Raw genomic sequence first — 22,800 nt, forward strand, 5'->3', positions numbered from 1 at the left:
ATGCAGTGCAAGCGAGTCAGCTGTAAAACTCAGAAAGAGGCAAAAATCTGACATTTGATCCCACTGAGACAGACTGTGGTCTCTTTAGAGACACTGCACTCATGTGGCTGTGTGCCATGGTGCAGTTTCTGCAGGCTAAGAGGTTTTTCAGGCTTTTAGACTTCTTTCTCCCAGGATGGGAAAATCAATTTACGTGCAAATTCAAACACTTGCCATACACATGCTGGGGACTTTCTGTGTTTTGTGATGGGATATAAATATTACATGACCTATTGGGTTGACTTTCATCTGAAATAAGACTTGGTAAAAATGACAAAAGGAAACCTGTTCTGATGATGTGACTTTCAAGGTTGACAAGGAATTTTGCTGGAACGCTGCATTACAGTCAACCTTGTCCCTGGGCGGTAAACAATAAATACAAAACCATTTTAACTGTATTATCAGCTTAAATCTATAGCACCCACCAAGCACGAGCCATTAAACAGTTCCCAAGACAGATTGTCTCATAAAAAGATTTATTTTTTTCCAGCCCAAATTTACAAAGGCAAGTTACAGAGTATTGTATAAAAAAGAACCATGGTAATGTACACTTTACACAAACTCCTGAAGGGAGGGAGAAATGAGGAGAGGGGACAGAGATCTGAATTTCTCACACAGAAAGAAAATGAAGACATTGTAAACATCCTTGCAAGCACCAGAAGTGGTACTTTTGGGAAAAGGGGGGTGTGGGAATGGGGTTCGGGTTGGCGGGGGTTTGCGTGATAGTGGGCGGGGTCTGGAAAGGACAAACGAGCGAGTGTCTCTGCATTTTCACAGGAGAATGTTCAACTAGGCACCAATTGAGACAACTGCTGGCCAATAAATATACTCTTCACCATGAAACAAATACAGTCCTGCAAAATACAAGAGCCAAGCACTTTCCAATATGTTGATAGCAAAACATTACTTTTCTGGCTTTTTCATACACTTTAGTATATATGGTTTTCACTGGGCTTTGCTTACTACTGAGATAACATTACTACTCTCAGAGAGAGAACAAATGCACTTGTCACAACCATTGTTTGATAAAACTATATGTACTGTATGCAGCCTGCTGGTACTAAAAACCCACTGACTTTTAATGACAACATCACAGCTGCCTAGATTACCCTTACAGATTTAAGTACACGTCAAACACCACCACATTCAGCTTACTCATGTCAGCCATTCTTCTTGAAAATGCGTAAAAAGTCAAAATATATACCGTCCTCGCAAGCCTCCATTAGACGGGGCACTGGCAACTTATTTACTTGGAATGTCCAAGAACCTCAGAACGAAGCGATGCAGTTTGGTAACTGAATAGTGTCTCAACAAGCAGCTAACATCCGACGTCAGAGGGTGTTAGACACAACGTTAACTGGTGGTTTAGGGATTTGACCATGTAGAGTATTTACTGAGAGAAACAGAAACGACAACAATAGGAACATTAAAAGTATAGACCCCCCCCCCCTCCCAAAAAAAAAGGAAGAAAAAAAATCAATAAAATTAAATTTAATGACAACATGGTCAATATTCCACTCAGATTATAATCCTTTAGAGGAACATTAAGACTGCTCATAAGCCACAGCCCACACTGAACCTTTAACAATGCCCTATCCTGAATGAACCAGCACATCAAATCCAGCCCAGAGTGGATAATGTGCCCCTCCCCCAACACAGAGAAACCGAATCCCTCTCAAATCTATGCAAGTAGCATGTGTATAGAATTTCACTTACAACCCCTGAGGTATAAGAGAACTGTACTATAAAGCCAAGAGGGAACTCTGGTACAAGAGGACACGTCTGCAAATTAAAAAAAAAAAAAAAAGGAAGAAGAAGAAGAAGAAAAAAAAAAAAGGGGACCACGTGTTAAGAGGTTGAAAGGAAAGCAGAGAGCTCATTGGGCAGCTTTGAGCCTCCCGACTCCCGTTTCGCTTTAGTTTACGATGTTCATGTCGCTCCACATTTTGCCTGGCTCACACTTCCTGTTTTGTTTTTTGGAACATCTGATTGGTTCATGTTTGTAAGAGTAACAGCTGGATTTTTTAATAGTTTTCTTCTGTTTAATGTGCTAATAAACTGACCTTCCAGCATAGGCAACAACGTAACAATTAAAACTGCTGTCTGAGGCATCAGACTCATTTGCTTACTTTTAGACTAATCCAAAGCTAGCTGCTAGTTAAAAAACAAACAAAAAAACCCAAACATATATATATATAAAAACAAGCTAAAAAAGAATCTGAGGTGGATGTGTGTTAAGGTGAAGCCACATGAGCAAGCGAAGCACCAAGAGAAATTTTAAGCCTTTTCACACTGAATATTAACCTAAAAATGACATTTGATTTTTTTCCAGTTTGTTGTCACTGCAACGTACAACCACAGAGTTTGAAGACTTCACCTGTGAAACTCTTCCTGATCTCCCCATCAAGGTCATGTTGTTGTACAGCACTGCAGGGCTTTTAGCATGGCTGCTTTTTATTCATTTCTTTATTTCCTGCTCAGACTTGTGCCCGTGCGGTCTTCACCGATGTGTTAAAATAGTCACCCTTTGACTTGATTTTTATTTTGGGGGAAGTAGAAAAAGCTGCACGGAGCCAAACCTTCTCAACAAGGGATTGCGCTGGGTGCCAGAGCAGGTTATGCTATTTCCACCTCAGCATGCTACAGTAGAACTCCTTACTGAGACAGGAATTCATGGTGTCCTAATGTCAAATGTTGTAAAATCAGAAGCATTACAGAAAGCAGCCCAGAAGTGCACCAGGGAATGACCCTGAAGGGGAGAGCGGCCAAATTTGAAGAAGTCCTGGAAACAACTCGTGAACTGTTGTTTTTGGAGCTGGAAGACAGCAATTCAGAGGTCTGCAACGAATCAACCTGCGCACTGCTCGGTTAGGATGAGTGGAGATGTGAACCAAGTTTAAGGTCAAGCAAAGCCTGTGGGGGCAAATAAAGAAGCACACAAGACGTTCAGGAACTCCACAGCAACAGTGACCATCTGAGCGCATAATGGTAAACGCAGCAGTGAAAGCTATTTAACAGTTTTTTAAGCAGTTGCGTGCTGGGATAAATATAAACATTTATGCACATAAAAGTAGGATAAAAGTCTATATTACAGCAGAAAAATACATGGGTGAATTTTCACATTGTTTACAGGAAACAATCAAAACTTGACAAGCTTGAAGAAGCACAATCTTACAGTAAAACAAAAAAAACAAAACACCAGAACACACACCAGCAGCCCGATGAGCGTGACGACGGAGCGTCCCGTGAACGGATTGCTCGCTAATGTGGCTTCACTGTTTGAGTGAGTGGCAAAAACGGAGGCGACCCCTTTGCGGTGTGAGGAAAAGATGACGGGACCGATACCAGCATCAGACACATTCAAAGATGAGCGCAATGATATGGAGCAGAAGTGAAGGAAACATGAATAGTGTTTATTCTCCGTTGAGGTGTACGCGGTCCATTCGCAGAACGTGACGACATCATCCCTGAAACACGACGTGAGGGTTCGAGGAGGATGGGGAAACGATGATGGAAAGTTGAAAACAAAAAACAAAAACTTCAGTCTCAGGCTCTCAAGTCTCTGAAGAAAGCAGCTGCTGCCATATTCCCTCTCCCCACGAAATATAGCCAAACATTTGTCAAGTTAAGGATATACTGTTGTTTCATGGCATACGAGAAGCCAAAGACAGAGTTGAAAACAATTTCAACGTTAAATCATTTTTCTTTTTAAACAGTCTTTAATTTAGTTTGACCCCTCTTTCCCATCAGCCACCCAACTTCCTAAAATCCCCTGCCAATTTCTTTCTGCGTGTGACAAAAAAAAAAGAAAACAAGAACAAAACAAGAAACAATGCAGTCCAAGGAGAAAAAAACAACAACAAAAAACAACAACAAAAAGCTGTTCTGGCAGTCCAATAGTCTCTTTTTGCATTGCATTTGTTGACAGTGCAAAGACTAGATAATCAGCGGGTTGGTGTTTCCTCTGCGTGACAGGGCAGAGTGATGGCTTTGAACCTGGGTTATATTATCAGTTCTGGTACAGACCAAGGTTTGGAGAATTTGGGGTCTTTAACGAGAGGAGGGGGAGGGAGAAAAAAAACAACAACAACAGCAACAACAGTCTGCCTGAAGAACTAAAAAATATAGATAGAAACACCATTCAACTGATGTCTAAAAGGTAACACCCGGGAGATCTTGTTCTCATGTGATCCAGTCATATGAATCTTTGCAGGGTTGAGGTGTGACGGTCAGGTTTTCCTGTGAAGGATACAAAGAAAAGAATTATTTATTTACACGTTACAATAAAAAACAAAGTGTGTGGAGAAAATAGTCAGTTCTACTTGAGGTTTTGCTGATCACAAAGGCTGTAATTTGTGGTGCCGTTTAACTCCGGTGCATTATGCATTAGGTATCTGATTTATATAAGTGAGGTGGACAAAATAGTAGAAACACCTATGAGTTAGATGTGATACAATTTAACAGTGACTACATCCTAAAGAAGCTTGATACAAACATTTAACATCAAAACCTTTTGTGAAAACTGCACTTAATGTTAATACAGGCAACGCATTTGCAATGGAAGAACAGAGGCATTTGTCAAATTCACTGTAATTTGAATGAGCTGCCACTAGATGTCAGTGCAGTCTGCAGTGGACTTGTGTCTTGGGCTCATTCAACATCTCTATTATCAACACCATGATCCAGTTGTCCTCAGAGGACCTACTTAGAAATGGATGAGCTGAGAGGCTAAAAGCTGTGCTGCATATTTGACTAGATTGCAACAGAGAAGTGAGGGCTTTGTTTTTTTTGTTTTGTTTTTTTGTTTTTTTACAGGTTGCTGCATCTTTCTGAAAGCCATGACATATAAAGCCATGACAAAGAAACATACATTTTACAACATTTTACTTTTAAATGACATTCTACATCTCTGCACGTACTCCTAACTTGCTGCCTGAGTATTTTTAAGATGAGCTGCTGTGTGACTGTTTGTGTGACGCACATTATCTGCCACCTGCATTTGTTTGAAAATGCTGCTTTCAGTAGGCTTGTGTTTTGCCTCCCTGTCAGTTGCTGGTGGTGGGTACAAGGAAGGGGTTGCTGCTTGATGGCTGACAAGCAGTTAAAGTATATTTCCTTCTCATGCTCGTTTTTAGAAGACCTGATGGTCACATGTTTAATTTACTCTAACAGTCTGCTGCATCTGAAAGAAGTGAACAGTGAAATGGGATGACTGATTTACCTGTGGCGTAGGACAGGTCATATTGCAGGGGATATCCCAGGTGGTGGTGAGAGGGCATGATCCGCTGGGAGGGTGAGGATCGCGGTCGGTCCACATCTCGCTCCCTCTCCCTGTCCCGATCCCTGTCTCCTGAAGCTCCCCTGTCCTGCTCTCTTTCCCTGTCGTGGGGTGGCTTGTCACCTACTGTGGGGGATTTGCTCTTGTACTGGCTGGTATGCAGATGTAGGTTGTCCAGGGCTTTCGAGTCTGTTGCCGTTTTGGTGACAGTAGGGCTAGCACGAGATTTGTCACTGCCTTCCTCAGCTCCGGCAATTTTACTCCCATATGGGGAAAAGGGATAACCTCCAGGTAGATAAGAACCTGAGAGTGATGAAGAACATTAGTGATCCACATATTCAGGTTCATATGGAATACAAAATGAAGATAAATACTGTTAAGATTACAATGCAATAGTTACACATTGGTAACTAACCACTTAGTTGCACAGCTCACATATCTCTTCACTGGGGATGGGAATCGAGAACCGGTTTTCATAGAAAACTAGTTCTCAGTAGACCAATTCCTTGGAATTGTTAGTCTGGCTATCCCCTATCGATCCCAGTTATTGGTTCTTGCACTTGCCAAAGCAGAATCAGTGCGGTGATTGCTTTTTTGTGCTGGTTTTCCTCTTTGCTTTGTGCGGTCAGCTTTGTTTTTTACTAAGAGAAAGGTCTTAGAGATATATGTTCTCATTGGTGTGTGGGGTTGTAGCCTCAGGTTTATTTTGTTAAATGGTGATTATAAAACGGTGGGTTTCAACTATTTTACAGAGTGACATGAAAGTAATGTAACGAATAGTATAACAAATTACTTTTTCTCTGGGAGTAATAAAGTAATGTAGTGCATTACTTTTAAGAAATAAAATGTAATAATAACTTTGAGTCACGACTCCAACACTGATCACAGCAATGAGGGTAAAAGCTTCAACAAAAACGCACAAACATTTGACCCACAGCATGCAATACATTTGCATGAATGTAATTTTGGTGGCGACTCTAAAAACAGAGCGAATGACAACCCAAAAGACAATCAATAATACAATCAGAATCGCTACATTCTTATCAATTCCCATCCCTACTCTTCACTGACATCCACGTTGGTATAAAAACACTACTATCATTTACTCTACATAAAGACTATAATATTTGGGCTATTTACATCAGATCCTCCAGGAATGTGTGGATTAACACAAATTCAACCATGCTACTAGTATTTGTAAGTGCAAGCAATCCTGCAAAATGAAGTAAATGTATTTTTCCCCCCACTCTACACCATTTTCAACACATGTAATTTTATTGATAGCCTCTTAGGGAGTACAATCATTCTTTGACTTAAATCATGTAATTGCCTTGAAAATGACTCCATTGCCATGCTTCATTTCTAACAAACTGTACCAAAGGATTGCAATTATTTCATGAAGCTATTAAATATTACCTCAATTACTAGTGAAACAACACAAAAAGTGCTGTTTTTATGATGGAAAAGAAGAAGAATCAACTAATCAGAAAACCCTCACAGATTCAGCCAACAATGATAAACTCAGTTCCAACAGGCTGCCCAAATGAATCTTTACATACACTGAATTATCAAAAAGTAAAAGAGCAAAAATTCTCATTTTTTCATGCTACATTTCATAATTGCTTGTATTTGGAAGAAATCCAAGGTCATACCTGGGTAATTCTGCATCATGACCGAAGGCATTCCCCTGTATCCAGGGTGGTTGGGGTCATAGCCTTGTCCATAGGGGTAACCATGCATGTAGGGCATGTAGCCTTGGTGCTGTGCTAGTGGTGATGAGAACTGCATGTGGGGATTAGAACGAGAGTCTTTGCTCATAGCACGATGATCTTCAGAAGTGATTCTGGGATCACTGCTCTCTTTGCTGTCCTCCTTGGGCCCACTTTGACTGTCCTTGGGCCTGGGCCTTTCATCCTTCAATTTACGATCATGTTCCCGGTCTTTCCATCGAGCATGTTGTTGCTGGTGCTCATCTTCTGCTTGAGACTTCTGGCTCTCAGGGTACTGCTAAGGGCAGAAAAGAAGCTCCAAGTCATCTAAAATCACTATCACCATACTAGAGTGGTGCATACCTCACAAAGCATTATCACAACAGTTTTACAAACATATTCTAGCACTGTTGAACTGGACTGCTACTTACCTGTCTGAACCACATGGCCTGCTCCAGCCCTGCCTGACCTCTGGATTCAAGTGCTTGCTTGGGATCTTCCTTTCCATGGTGACCTCCTTCAGTCAGCTTCATCTTTAGTCCCTCAGGTTGTTGGGACTTTGAGTCCTCCCCCTTTATGGTTCCCATGGATTTGGAGGTGGGCTCTGAGGGGGAATCCCTGGATTTGCTTGGTTGCTGCTGCGCCTTTCCAAGGTCTGACTGACTTGGGGTTTTGGAAAGGCTCGGCGGCATCAGGCTTTTTTGTTTCCACTCATCCTTCATGGAAGATTCTCGCTCTTTCATGGCCACATCTGACTTCTTCTCAGCAGCACGATGCTGCTCAGCCATCTGTCGCTGGCGTTCCTCATACTGTTGCCGGTAGGCTGGGTTGGTGCTCATCAGGTAGGCTTGATCAGGATGGTATGCGTACGGAGGGACGTAAGCATACTGGTTGTAGTACAGAGGCTGCATGTACATGTTAGATCGCTGTTGGATGACTGAGGGTTGCTGCTGCTGTTGTGCAGGAGCAGTGCTGTCAGGTTTGCGATCTTCATGAACCTCAACCTTGACTTTTTCCTCAACTTGATCCTGCTCATCATCCCTTTTAATCTTTACCTGACCTTCGGCAGCTGTTGTACCTGGATTGGGCCCACCAGGACTGGGGTTGACATAATTGGGTGAGTAATAAGTGTCATACCCGGGATAGTAAGGAGAATCTTTGTTGGGTGTCTGATTTGGAAACAGTGCCTTTTTGACACTTTCCCTGATGGCTTGGTCCTCTGTCCTGACTTTAACAGCTTCTAGTTTCGCTTCACCATCTTCACCAGCATCTGAAATGTCTGAATATGCTGGGCTGTTGGTTTTGACTGAAGCGTTGTCAGCACCATTCTGGTTCACTACGTGAAGTGGCGTGAGAGTCTGTGGCATCCCGCTACCATCTATTCGACTGGCAACACCAATGGATGGGCTTGGGGCGTTGTCAGAAAAGCTGTAAATCTTGTCGGCTTCAGCCTTTATACTGGCCAAGCGACTTTGATGAGTTTCTGACGAGCCGTTAAGAAGCCCTTCCCCCTTATTCCCCTGATCGCAAGGCTCTGAGTACGGAAGCTTTCCTTCCTCCAGTTTTCCTCCCTTTCCTGGAGGCTTGGGGCTATCAGCTTCCTTTCCACCATCTTTTTTCTTTTTGTCTTTCTTCTTCTTGTCTTTGGAGCTACTGGAGGCAGGATCTCCAATGGCAGGGGGTTTAGGCTGTGTGCCTTTCATTTGGGGACTCTTAGGGATTCCTTGCATCATTTGGGTAAGCCCCGGGGAAGAATTTGGGTTTCCAGGAGGAAAAGAGTAAATCTGCTGGGTTGCTGTTGGGCCAGGGCCAATTGGCCGTGGTGACTTCAAGTTTTTCTTATCTGATTTTGCACTTGTGTTAGCCTTTTTAGACTTTTCTGATCCTCTCTTATCATCTATACCATCGTTACTAGCCTCATCTGTGAGGCAAGGCCCATCCTCACACCCATCCATCGGTGTACCGCCTGTTTCAGCATCCGTTTCAGCAATTTTCTTTTTACTCTGTTTTGAACCAAACTTGCCAGGAGATGGAGAAGGACTCTGAGCATCAAAGTTCCTGCCTTTTGGAGTGGCTGAACGTGCTGGAGACAGGCATCCTTTCTGAGAGATAGATGCTCCATTACAGTTTCCTGGTTCAGGATGGAGAGTTGAGTCCTCCCCATATTCGCTGTCACCATCTAAGTCCAACTTAATGTCATCATCATTGTGAGCGCGGGCTTGGTGGTACTTGAGACCGTTAATGTGCTTGTACTTTTTGTTGCAGTTAGGGTGTGGGCAGTCAATAAGAACAGGGGAAGGGCAGCTACGATCGAGGGGAGGTGGAAGTGGCTCAGTCTTAATAGAAGGGATAGGAAGGCCTGTAGGTCCCACCCCTCCACTGTTGGAGTTTGTCCGCATGCGTTTGTTGCCTTTTGTGTCCTCTGAACTGGAATTGGGTTCCATGTCTGAGGTTGGCTTGGTCTTTCGTTTTCCGGCCGAAGAGGGACTGGCCTTGATGTCCTCGGTGTTGCTGTTTGGTGGGGTACGGCGCTCTGATGGTGTCTGACTGCCCCTCCGACCCTTGCTGTTAGAGGCTGCGCGTGTCTTATTATTGGTGGTGCCCTTGCTGTCTGATGAGTTGCTGTTTTCGTTGAGAGGAGTGTTGCTATTCGGTCTCATTCGTTTACCCCGACCGCGACCATTCCTCATCTCCAGATCACTTGTAGGGGATTCACAAAACCTGCAACAGTGTTAAAAGATCTCATTTAGATTTGTATTGTCAAGTGCCAATTATCAACATTATGGTACATAATATAAAGGAAATTCGACTAATGATTTTTTAAAATTAACATTGTGGAAACCTAATAATACCACTTCAATCAATACCTCATTCAACTTTCATTTTATTATTTCACACCATTAAATTACTCTAAATATAATTGGCTTCATGACAAGAACAGCCTGTCAAGAAAAATGACAAATCTCATCAGCGGTGCAGTCAGTTGTTTTCGCTTAATGGAAATCACCCGTGTGTAATTAAGATGTCACAAATGATTTTATGATAAATGCACTTGTATCTGGAAGGCAAACCGCTGTTGCCCTCATTACTAGGAAAAGAGGGTCAGTTTCTGGCAACTGTGATGCTCTCTAAGGACCTTTAAAGCAATGGTTTTAAAGCTTTCTTTTTTTAATCTCTCCACAAACAAGCTGTAGGGTTGTGCTTGGCCAGACCAATATTAAAACTATTGTGAGGATGACTTGTTTATATTTTCACTTGCAATGTCATACACAAGGTTATCTACTGTGTTGGTGTGCCACATAATGTGCCATACTGCTATGTTATCTCACAGAACACTCAGAAAACAGAAACGAAGTCCCATCGGTAATAACTTTAATGGCACGGACAATAATGGCGGAGAGTTAAAGTTACAATAAACAATGTCACTCATACTAAAATAGATACACTATTGTCCCCCTCTTTTTCCTCTTGTAACATAATAAACTTGATATTTGGTGCTGAACAAGTGAGTAAGCACTTTAAACAAAGCAACATGACATTCCTAATGAAAGACATGTAAGCATCATTGGAAAAGACAGCCATGAACATTCGAGCTGCTTTGGTAATCAAAACACGCAGTCATTCAAATACTTAAAATAGCAGTTTGGCCTTATCTCTCCATAACAGTAATGCAATTATCTTCAGCACGGCAGTGAAGGTTAGCAGCCTGTGACAAAGTCAGACACAGGGCTGGTATGACTCACAGCTTCCCCTGCAAGTCTCTCCAAAAAAATTTCAACCTCAGCAGGGGATGTGAATATATCGGTAGACTGACTGGTACTGGAATTTAGACACATTACAAGCCCAAGTTTACATTCAGTCTGTTAAAGGCTTTCTGATTTATTCATGGCTTGTCCCTAATGTGGTTGTGCTGCAAATGCAAGATTATCTCAGTCCAAATGCAGCACAGCAAACATCATGTACTGAGCATTATTGTAATATACTGTGATACATTAGTGTTATACAGCCTCTTCTTGTTTTCCATTAGCACTGGTTTATCCTTGATTTCTTTTGATTTTTTTCTGTTGCACTTAACCATGCATTTCAAATATAGATTTATATTTACATTTAGATACAGTGCAGGTGTTTCAAATGAAAGTGAGTGTGCCTGGTACAATCCACACACTGTGTATTTTGCATAACAAAGGCAAATACCCAGAAATTACAACAACACCTCATGCTACCACCCACATAACAGTGATCTAAGAAATTGCAGCCGTTGTGATAAAGAATGTTACAGCGTTGAGGAAAAGCTGTCAGTTCACTGAGTGGATTCTGCAATCTGGCTAATTAGAGTATCTTTGTATCTTCTACTACTGCCTCCTGGGACATCAGCTGTTTGCTAATGAATCCTGTTTCTCCAGGCTCAACGTAAGGACTAACATGTACTCTGTAGGTCCAGTGGCAAGTTGATGCATTAGGCTTTATATCCTCAAGCCTGACACTGCTACAGCACATTTATATCAAACAGAATATGAAAAGGTTAAGAGGCCGAGCACCAAATGTTGGAGAGTAAATGTAATAGTATGCAAACCCTGCTTTCTCTAATAATAATAATAAAGAATTGCATAGAGCCATGCATCTTACCTCGGGGGAGCCCAGTCATGCCGTGTACAGTCCAACAGGGTGCCCACATATGTCTTGTTTCTCCAAGTAACATTGACCACTAGCATGCCTGTAAAACAAAGGATCAAAGATTTACATATTTATCTTACACCACCTATTAGAATACATCAAAGGAGGTGGATAAAATACAGCTCATATACCAAACAGAATATTTTACTGTGAAATCCCTACATAACAGCAAAGTGTAAGGAAAATGATGCTACAGCCATAATGCACTATGTGTTAATCTTCGCTAAAGGGTGTCATATGGAAGACAGTTTTACAATTCAAAGGATCCTTTTTTTAATCTTCTTCACACAGTAAAGCCGTGGGGGCAAGACTGACTGATATCTTCTAAATGACTTGGAACAGACTCAGCTGCAGTCGGTATTGTAAAACCTGTAAAAATAGACACTTGCAGCAGGTCTCGCTGAGAACAATCGCATAGATTTTACCGGGAAATACTCACACAACACCCATTCGATTTAAATAAGCCATCTCAAAGTAAAAGAGAGAGTTCCCTGAGGGACAATTACTTAGATGCAAATATTTTCGGCAAAACTTCTATCTCGCTTTGTAGCCCAAAAATTTACAACCTTGGAGAGAATGTAGAGGCAGTACCACAGCTTATGAAAAACAAGCAACAAGCTCCTGGGCTCAACAGATTTCAGTGAGGATGGCTCATTGTGACAGACTGTACATGAATGTACAAGGAAAGCTTCTTGACTTCAGTGGCATTGCAGCAATCTGTCACACTTAGAAGCTTCTGCGTTGCCTATTTGGCTCATGTGAATATTGTAGCATTCGGTGTGAGCTACACAATCCCACTTGTGCTAAGTGTGACACCTGAGCTCACGTTTACAGTCTAAAATGAGAGATTCTAACATTAGAGATAAAATTAAGATTCGTTCAAGATTGCATTAACTAAAATCCTTGTACGTGGATGTTTAACTGCGGGAGTACATTTCATATTAATTCAAGCCACATTTCACACGGCGGCTCCTGCTGAAGGTCGTTTTAAATGGACGCTGCGACGGGAGGCAAACAAAGGATAATCCGAAGATTTGACCCGTAAATTCAGAAGTGAATCATCAACCAAACGGCTACAGTGGTTCAGGAGCAACGACTGTGCACAAACACATTCTGAATTTATTGCCCACACCATCCCCCCTCTCTCTCTGCTGGTGACCTCAGCTTGCCACTTCAGCACTGCAGAGAAACTGGAGGCTGCAGTGAGCTAACTTATCTAATGGCACAGGAATGCTGGCTGGCAGCTTCCATCCCTCCGAACATTTTATTAGCTTAGGAAACCTCTCTTGCTCACCCTATTTTCCCTCTCTCCTTCACCCTCACCCTCATTTCCTCTTTTAAATGGTATAACCATCCCTGGCTTACAATCTTTTCCCCTCCCACACACACACACACACACACACACACACACACACACACACACACACACACACACACACACACACACACACACACACACACACACACACACACACACACACACACACACACACACACACACAGAGTTCAAGTCACAGTTCAGACCTCATTTTTCTCTTGCTGCCTCTGGCATAAAGCAGCGAGTGTATAAGGCATTTATATATGTTTACAGGAACCTGCTGACACTTGGCTACAAGTCTCTTCCTTCAATCTATGGCTCGAAAGCATGAATGTTGGGTCCAGGCAAGATCCAACTGCAAATGTCATTTGTGTGTGTGTCTGTGTGTTGCGCAAAGAGAGGTTCTCCAGTTCAGATTTCTGTCACATTAAAAGAACCCAGACCTTTTCTGAAACGCCTTCAACAGCACCCTCTCCCCACCCCCCCTAAGCTCTCCAAACACTCCAGCACAAAATGGCTCTGGCAGCTGGTCGTGGCAGGATGTAAATCAAGGCAGGGCAAATGAATGAGTGGCCTTTCATGATCTGCAGGATATAGCCTTCCCAGCGTTCTCTAGAGAAGGGTTTAGAAATTACACCACGAGTTGTTAAATGATTTAAAATTAGCATTTGGTCTTTATGTTTGACTGTGTCTTCAGTCGCTGGAACAATGCATGAGCTTAAGTGGGAATTAAGTGTTAGTAATGCCAGCAGCACTGATCGAGACACTTAAAAGGGGAAAAAAAGCATTCTCAGATACACATTTCTTTGCCATTTGCTTGAGTCAATAAGAATTTTGACACGACCGCCTGGAAGAGAAAGCGACACGTATATTAAGCAAACAGCTTTAACACAGATTTACTTGAGCTCAATCAAAGTGAATGAGTGCTATCTCTAAAACCGTTTTTGAGCCACTACAAAGGTTTTCCATCACGACTCAGGTCTGAGCTCAGTTATCAAGGTCTTTCACAATCTTGTTCTGAAGAAATTCCACGCCGCATTTTATCTTGTGATAAGCATCGCTGTCTTGTTGGAAAATAAATCTTAAGCCACAATCTATTTGACACTGGCTGTTTTGCATGAGATTTTCCTCAGGAATTTCCCCGTCTTTCCCTCAGCTACAGCTATCATGTGTCAGCCAGTGAAAAGCAGATCACAGTGTAGGGTTTCAAATGTTTAACCTTGTGCAGGCAAAGTGGAGGACAGGTGATGAGAATAGATGGCGTGATCAATTTGCATTTGCAGTCTAAATAGCTTGCTGATTGACTGGAAAGAAATATTATGATCGGTCAGAGTAAAGGGTAAATTGATACCTTAATTATACTATAAAATGCAAAACATTCTGGAAATCTATTGGAGATGCAACAGGAAGTGTCAGAGGGTCATAAAGAATGTGTTTATCATTGTATGCTCCCTTCAGTGATGACAAACAGCATCATTAACAATGTCACAGCAACATGTGAACTATACTTCTACATCAGATCTACCAGAACCCTATTTTAACCCTACGTCACAACCTTGTATTTAACCTGACGTGCACCAGATAAAAGGAGTTTCCGGTTACTAAGAAAGTTAGGATGCAGATTTCCCACAGAAGTCTAAATCAAGCCTAAGGTACTTGATAGTTTTAATTGTATGACCCTGGTAAGCCGATATTTTGTATGCGCCTTTACTCTTCAACACACCCTGAACTCTCTTAGGCAAGCTTTCTTGTTATTTCTTAAAGTAGTCTTCAGGAATAGTCCTCCAGGCTTCTTGAAGAACATTCAGAGCTCTACTTTGGATATTGGCTGCCTTTTGTTCAGTTCTTTGTCAAGATGATCCAACACTACTTCAATAATGTTGAGGTGTTCCTCTGTGTGTGGCTGTAGACACTCACCTCTCTTCTGACCTCCTCTGTACATAGTCATACTGATTTGAAATAAAAATGTCCAAATTTAGATTCATCACTCCATTAGACCTGTTGACACTGATTTTCAGTAGAGTTCTTGTGTAATTTGGCATAACCTGGCCGTTTCTCCCTATTTCCCTTCCTAAATTGCTTCTTGACAGCCACCCTTTCATTGGGATCATTTCTGACGAGACTTCAGTTAACAGTAGAAGGGCCAGATGCATCTCTCAAGTCCTATGTCAGGTCTTTACTGGATTTTTCCTCCCTATTTCTTAAAAACATGGCTTTCAGATATTGTAAAACATGCAGATAATTTTTTTTTAGGCCTGCTGCTTATTTAGTCCTCCTCAGATTTGTTTAAGGACTCACTGAACACCACGTTGAGATATTCCAAGTGTTCAGCTAATAGCTCTTTGAAAATCATCTTGTTGGTGCAAAAAGTACTATTTTATGTATTGTACACTGTTATCTTTAACATTTTTCATAAGTTCTAAAAAGAAATGAAAACAAGTTTTGTGTTTGTTTGTTTGTTTACGGACTGCTACTTACAAAGTATCTAAGGATATTAAAATTAAAAAAATCTTTGCCAAGTTATCTGTCATTCCTTTAGTTAGGTGACTTTTTACTGCCTGAATAGGTCACTGTTAAGTGGCTAACTAAAAAACAAACATTCCTCTAACAATGATTAGTTACAATGACTAGACTGAAAATGAATAAAAAAGTAGTCAGTGCCCAAAGAAAAACTTTGAAAGACCTTCAGAAAACCTGGAGATCTATTGCTCAAAATCACACCAAAACAATTATATCTGGCTACTTGGAAGTAAAATATAAAGAAATGAAGGGTGGCTTAAGACTTTTGCACATTAGTGTATTCTACTCCAATAGTTCAGAGTCAGTGACAGTGACCTTTTGTATAATCCATGTTTGCTGTTGTCTCTTTTCCCCCACAAAGGTACCTTCCTTTTGGCTGCTTTCCCATGCTGAAGCCAAGCAACCCTGTAATCCTGTCAGCGGTCCTTGGCTTCTGGGTCAGCTCAGATATCTGCTTCTAACCTACTCTGAATGCTAATAACGTAGTTCCTTCAATGTTATCTGGGACACCTCAAGGACATTTAAACAAGGTGTGCTGAAACATATATCAAAATAAGAGGGGAAAAAAAAGACTAAGTGTGTATGTTGTGCATCAATTACACACAGTGTTACCTGCTTACTAAGTAATTAAAATTCACTCCTCATCATGGGGAGTACTGGTATACGTTTTCAGTGCTGACACTTCAGTAGTTGTATCAGAGCTTGGTAAGTAAAGTTGCAAGCTCCACAGTATCAGTGTGTCAGAGATAAACAAAGCCTGGATTGCCCCATGCTAAAAGCAACAAGGATTAAAAATTCTATTACACAACTGTCATCCTGCAAATATTTCAAAATTTCTTCCGTCATGGTAATTATTTACTGTAGATGATACTTTATGAGCAACACTCCAAATTCTTCCTGCACTACCGAGTAGATGACATTTACACTTCATTAAGCAACCGTTATTGTATATTGATGCCACGAGTAGCTGATTGCACAACTATTCCATCTTTGAGAAAATTAATATTTATGCAGGTTATTAAAAAAATCTGATGCTTCATGCTTTCATTTTAATGCTTAACATTTATTACACTTTACATTGCGTAATTTCGACTCAGCTACTCAATAAAGTTTTGATAGGAGTTTCGAAATCCACTGAATTTCTTAGCCATATCAAAAATATGCCCAAGGGTATGCAACAAGATCAGGTTTCAAAGCTGGAACTGAAAAGCTGTTTGAATTTATCTGCACACTTTCATCCTTGGAATCATTTTGAAGCCGTTAGGACAAAGATGTCAATGTCATGTCTGTCTAAACACGGAAAGCCCTCGACATAACAACCCAAACAAATTTCCCTGTGGCAGAAAGCAAATTACACAAGGAGAACTTTCCATGCGTGATCATTTGTTTACACACACACAGAGTTACAGATGAGTGTTTGTGTGGGCCAACAATTCCTCACACCCCCACCCACCCCCCCTTCTTTCCTTCACTGGATTTGTCTCGGGGGAAGAAACAAGACTGGCGTTCAAAGATCAAAAAAATACAACTTGCACTTTGAAACTGCAGTTCACTTGGGATTTGTTTTCAAAGGGAGGCTTGCTGTGTGGTGGAAGAAAAGGGTCTGAATTATGTGGCGCAAACATGGTTTCCTGCAATTCCCCCTCTTACTCCCCCTCCCTCCCTGTGTCACCCTTAATAGGGTCACTCAGGATGGCAGAGTGAAATCCACATTAATGAGAGGAATTGACCTGTAATTTCACCACTCATTTCCTTTCAATGCTATTGAACAACAAACAGAACCCCGACTGAAGCGCCAAACTTTCCCGTTTGCTTTGCTTAGCTTGTGTGCTGCAATGGTGTCCACCGTGCCCTAGCCCTGCCTTCAAACTCCCTTCCTCCCCACTTAACACATTTCATTAGGCCTCAGTGGGGCCAAAATATCAGGTCCTCTGCTGCTGGTGAAATCTGCGAGGGCCACGGGTTCACTGGCTGACCCCTGCTTTGCCCCATCTCAACAGGAATCCAATGGGGTTAACGGCATTTTCACTGACTGACCTTGTCAAAATGCCTTTGTTATCTTTGAAAATGTAATGACTGGGTGCGATGTTATAAGACTCCCCTCCCAAAACACCAAATTAAAGGGTTCTGTTTGTCTAAGTGTGTGAAAGGAATTTCAGATTAAAAACAAGGCAATCCCTAAAAAAAAAACAAAAAAAACAACTTATGTGAACAATTACCAGCACTTGCAATTATCACCTTTTCAAACAGTTGGATATAAATATGTAGAACTTCCAAAAAAAAAAAGAAAGAAAAAAAGAACATTCGCCATTTTCTGTGCAGTAAAAGCACCATTTATCAAGGTTGCATGAAGACAAGAAAGTGAGAACAATGAGAGAATATAATGCCAGTGTTCATTACGGAGAGAAGATAAAAGATAGCTGTGTGCTGCCACGAGCAATAACTGTAACCTTGACAAATTAAGTGTTTGAGCATTCAAGTGTCGGGAGTGCATTTCCAACAGCCCGTTTTCATGGTGCGGCTCATAAAACGAAGTCGAGCTTGTCCATTTGTGTCAGTGTCAGAGCAAAATCTCCTAAGGCTGACCTTTGCATTAAACGCTGGGCAAACAGCAGTTTGGGAACAACTGTAGGATTCATCTGAAACACTGAAACATACAAACTGACACATTTTTTGGGGGGGGTCTACAGTACGATTTATCCATCAAGAATCCATCAATATTTAGGGGTGACTTGTCCAGTTTGGGACATACTGGGCTGTAGAGATGTCTGCCTTCTCTTGAATATAATGGAACTCGATGATGCTTGCCTTGTGGTGCTCAACACATCAAAAAAATAGAAGAGAAAAACAACTCAGCAGCTATGTCTCTCTGAAAAATCACCATCTCCCCAACCCTGTTGTGTGCAACTCCATGCAGGAAACATTTTCTCTTTACTGAACTGCATCTGCCAACCAACAGAAGCTGGAAGCTATAGCTAATATTACAACTCTGCCGAAGGGGACGGCATTAAAGTTTGCATCTCATCACAAGGTCACCGCCAGAAGCCTCTCCTTATGAAAAGATTCATGCTTTCTTCTACCGAGTGATACAGTTTAACTGTCCAGTATTTCTAAAGACAACTAACAACTATTGCAATGCTTAATTGTGTAAGCACATCCTCAGCTGAATATTAATCTATAACCTTCACCAACAACCAGTGAACCAGCCTCTTTTCACTTTCCTGGCCTGTTTCACCCACAGTCCAGTGTGACAATAATAAAAACAAATCCTAATGTGCTGTAACCAGATGTGACCATAAATACAATATGTAAATATAATCTGACCTCGGTACAGATCTGGGAGACCTGGTCTCATTTCCATCCAGCTCTCCCAGTCTGACCTGCAATGACTACAACCATGCAACTGTAAACAGGAAGTTTAAACACTAAATAAAGGAGTTGGGACACTTCCTCATTCCTGAAATGCGAGAGGTCAGTGGCAGTCACAGTTGAACTGACCCTCTTACAACTGCTATTTTGTCCATAACAAGCAAACACCATAAACACATTCATGTAAATTCTGTGCATCTCTACTATCCTTTGTGCAATAAGTTCCTGGCAAAGAAGAAACTGAACACTGCAAACTTTGCAGTCTTAAGCCATGTTACAAGAAAAAGGGAGAGAAAAAAAAAGTTGCTGACATTAAGCTGAGAAGAAAAAGTTACAGATGACTAGTGGATCAGACGAGGCTACGTTTGATGATTTTATTTTAGATTTCAGAGAATTCAAGTGAGTCCTCTGAAAAGTTCAGCCTCCGGTTCGCGAGAGGTAAAAGTGAGAAGTCGCTCTCAACAGACAAGAATAACAGCCTGTGAGAAGGTCAGTTCTCTCACAGCACTGAGAGGCAAGAGAGGATTGCATTAGTATGCTTTCCACACAGCTAGACATTATCAGACACATGCAGCAGGTTCTTCCTCCCTAAGAAAGGGGAAAAAAAACCAAGCAGCTATGCGTGTTTACTCTTGCAGAGGGAGTAGATGAGCAGATCACAAACAAGCAAAGCTTGTAACAGCCAGAGGAAGGGAAAAAAAACTGCAGTTATTACTGGAAATAATGTGTATGAAGACAATACCAGCTTCCTTAAATGCCACCATTAAAAGACAGTCTCCCTTAAAACAACCCCTCTGGTGTTTTGCCTTAAAGGAGATGGTGTTGAGATTAAGAGATGGGCCTGCCAAAGGCGCGTTACTCAAGTTCTCCTTGATGTGTATATAGCAAACATGATATCTTATGACAGCCACTGGCGAAGCCTTCAATTCCTCCAGGCACATGATTTACGATTCAAGGCGGTTTTAAGTGCTTAAAAAAATGCAGTTGTCAGCCAGTAAGAATAGGAGCCGTTACCAGCATCTCTCTCTTTAGAGATTTGGGTTCACACGTGGGCGCCATCTTGTTAACACCACCGGGGGACTAAATTAGCGACTAACAAGAGGAGCCTGCTCCGTCAGACAATGATGAGCCATCGATGGCTAAAGTTCCCTGAGTGTTGTTTCAACAGCATATTTAGGAAAACTGGCAAATTCTTTAAATATGGGAGTGTTATTTTCTTTCCCTTTTTTTCCCCTGGAAATTGGCCACTTCCACTACTGCACAGTGAACACTGATGAGGGTAAAGATTGGCTGGGTGGATTGGAAACTGAAGTGACTAAGGAACTGGCAAATGAAAATGTACTGCGTGGGGGCTGCAGAAAGAAAAATAAGTATCGTTTCTACACTTTTCTCTGAAAAGAGCCTTTAGTGCTAACAGAAGTTGGTCTTCTCTGATTGATTTTTCACTCCATGTCCTTCTTGCTCATTGGCCTGGCAGACAGCTACAGGCCTCCTGACAACGTTCGCTCTCATTTCAAGGACAGCCTCTAAGGTGGGTTCACGGAGAGCGGCCACCGCTCGCCTTTGTAAAAACATTTCAATGAGGCCACTGACAGGTGTCTTCAAAGGAGCAAGGAAGCATAACTGGCAAGTTAGCTATAGAGCCAAGTACTCCTTTCATACAATATTCCCCTTTTCAACTCTCTGACAGGGTCGGAGAAATAAAGGAGAGGGGAAAAAAGGCATCTCTCAAATGTTTATACAGAAATATCCGTTTCACACTGACCTCCATTCCATGCAGATGCCAAACGGCTTTTAACTTCTGTGCTAAAGCCAATGCTTGCAATGCTGCAATCATATGTGCTGCATAAATAATCCAAGAGACAAACATTTATCACAAGCAGCCTGTATTATTTCTCTATTAGGCAGCTCAAGAAGCTGTGGGACCAGCTTGGGGAATAGCCTGCTGTGTACTGGAGGGTTGGTGTGTTTGAATGCCACACTGGCACTGGCATGGAGCTGCGGTGTTTGGCCAAAGGGGCCCCCCTCTGTGTTCCCTCTGCCCTGGGGCAGGAGCCAAGGCGTTCTGGGCTGCGTTTCAAGAGCAATAAACTTCTCCAGCATTTTAGAGATGGCATTTGGAGGTATCAGCATGCTAAGCCTGGGAGGGGTTGGCCCATTGCTCTGCCGACACGACCCTGGGAGTTGCTACTGCCTCGTCTGCGCCGAGGGGATTTGTGTCAGTGCCGGGCCTTAAAATACCACGGCTCTGCGTGCCTGCCTTCCTCCTGTCTACGCTTCACTCACCCCCAGACTGACAGCATGACACAGACTCACTTTATCACATATTATCCATTTATTTCCATCCTGTGCCGGACTAAATGCAGTAAAGGGTGCTTTTTTTAAAGCCACAGTGGGTTACTTTGGTCACTGTGAAATCCAAGTTACATTAAGGCTTCCGTTTAGATCTAGTCATAATCCAGATCCGGCTACATCTGAGCTCACATTACGCGGGATGAAAAATTTACCCGGCCCTCATCAGCCAAGATTCTTGTCAGCGCTGACCAAAAGGTGCAGCTCCTGTAATCACATTTTGTTGCTTGCTTCCTCCTCATCTGTTTCTTTCACTGGCACATGTTGACTTGGGTGAGGCACAGACAATTACTGGGAGCCTGTTGTTCATTTACTCCCACAAGGCAGAAAGGCGGAGGTGATGAAGCAGCTGTTGGTTGGCATGCCAAATGAAATGCGCGCGCATGCATGCACACACACACGCAGCGCATGCCTAAACAGCTCTCTGTGAGACTTGTCATGCAGAGAAGTGTGTGTGTGTGTGTGTGTGTGTGTGTGTGTGTGTGTGTGTGTGTGTGTGTGTGTGTGTGTGTGTGTGTTGGGTGAGAGGAGACTGCTCAACTTCACTGCTAATCAGAATGCCTCTGCTACGTCTTTGGGGCCTGAGTTTTGTTGCCTCTTCCCTGGTACTCTGCCTGGATTCGCCTGATTCCCTCATTTGGTTCTCATTTGTTCGGCTGCCACACAGTGCAAGAAGTCCACGTTCTCTTAGGGGAAAAGCAGCTGAACAGCAGCGCAGTTTGATGTAAGCGGCATCAGGTTCTCTTTCATTTTAAGACTAGCCAGTGGGCTGTCGAGGGGGTGGGGGTGGCTCGTACCATTAAAATGATGTAGAAGCAACACGCGTCTTTGTGTTGTTTAATGTAGTGTGCACAGTACAATGGGGGATATTGAGAAATGTCTCATTGCAAGACCCAGCCCAGATTCACCCCTATTATCTCTGCTACACTGAAGGTTTACTGCATATCTGTCAATTTAACACCAAGCAAAGGTTCAGAAACGGCGCGCATTTCAGGCACAGCTCGCAGTTCTCTCTTAAAAACACACCAGCTGGGGCCAAGTCAGTCAGCAGTGAACAAGCTGCTGTGTCTTCAAAGAGTGTAATACATTTCTAAAATACCAAAAAGAGTGCGCAAGAGACAACTACAGGGCCACTCTATTTTTATCAAACTCGTTGCTTTATCCTTTATATGATATTCACCTGATCTTCTACCTTTAAGTTTGTTTGTTTTCTTTTTTTAATTGAAAAAAAAATGGCTTCAAAGCAAAGGAAGTGGGTTGATGCCTCGAAAACCTGCTGGTGTCTACAGCTCTGATAGCCACAACAACCTGTGCGCTACACCTGCTGTCTGCCCAACCCGCCCTCCAACCGGCTACTCTCCACCACGCCGGTTTTAAAACCACTCAAAGCTCCCACCAACATCCTCCCCACTGAGCCAGATAGAGTAGAGTCAGAAGAAAACACAGATCCATCAGGCCAAACCACTACCTCTTTCAGCCAAAATAGCAGCTTTGAGAGAGCGGAGTGCAGGCAAAGGACAGGCTCGGTTGGGGAAAGGGAA

At 42.3% G+C, this 22,800-nt stretch overlaps 1 protein-coding gene across 5 annotated transcripts in view; it reads right to left on the reverse strand.

The window, feature by feature from the left end:
• Positions 1-1,502: 1,502 nt before the first annotated feature.
• LOC134626395 (zinc finger protein 609-like) overlaps positions 1,503-22,800 on the reverse strand; it is a 77,476-nt gene continuing 56,178 nt past the window's right edge. For 3 of the 5 annotated variants that reach the window (XM_063472211.1, XM_063472183.1, XM_063472193.1), the window contains exons 4-8: positions 11,653-11,740; positions 7,458-9,747; positions 6,970-7,324; positions 5,261-5,620; positions 1,503-4,278 (exon numbers count right to left, since the gene is read on the reverse strand). In XM_063472211.1, the coding sequence (XP_063328281.1) occupies positions 4,235-4,278; positions 5,261-5,620; positions 6,970-7,324; positions 7,458-9,747; positions 11,653-11,740 (3,137 nt within the window). In that variant the 3' untranslated portion in view covers positions 1,503-4,234. The remainder of the gene's footprint in view (positions 4,279-5,260; positions 5,621-6,969; positions 7,325-7,457; positions 9,748-11,652; positions 11,741-22,800) is intronic. The other 2 variants (XM_063472201.1, XM_063472221.1) reach the window with 2 other exon arrangements.

Source organism: Pelmatolapia mariae, linkage group LG1 (genome assembly GCF_036321145.2).
Source record: "Pelmatolapia mariae isolate MD_Pm_ZW linkage group LG1, Pm_UMD_F_2, whole genome shotgun sequence".
Classification (NCBI taxonomy): domain Eukaryota; kingdom Metazoa; phylum Chordata; class Actinopteri; order Cichliformes; family Cichlidae; genus Pelmatolapia; species Pelmatolapia mariae.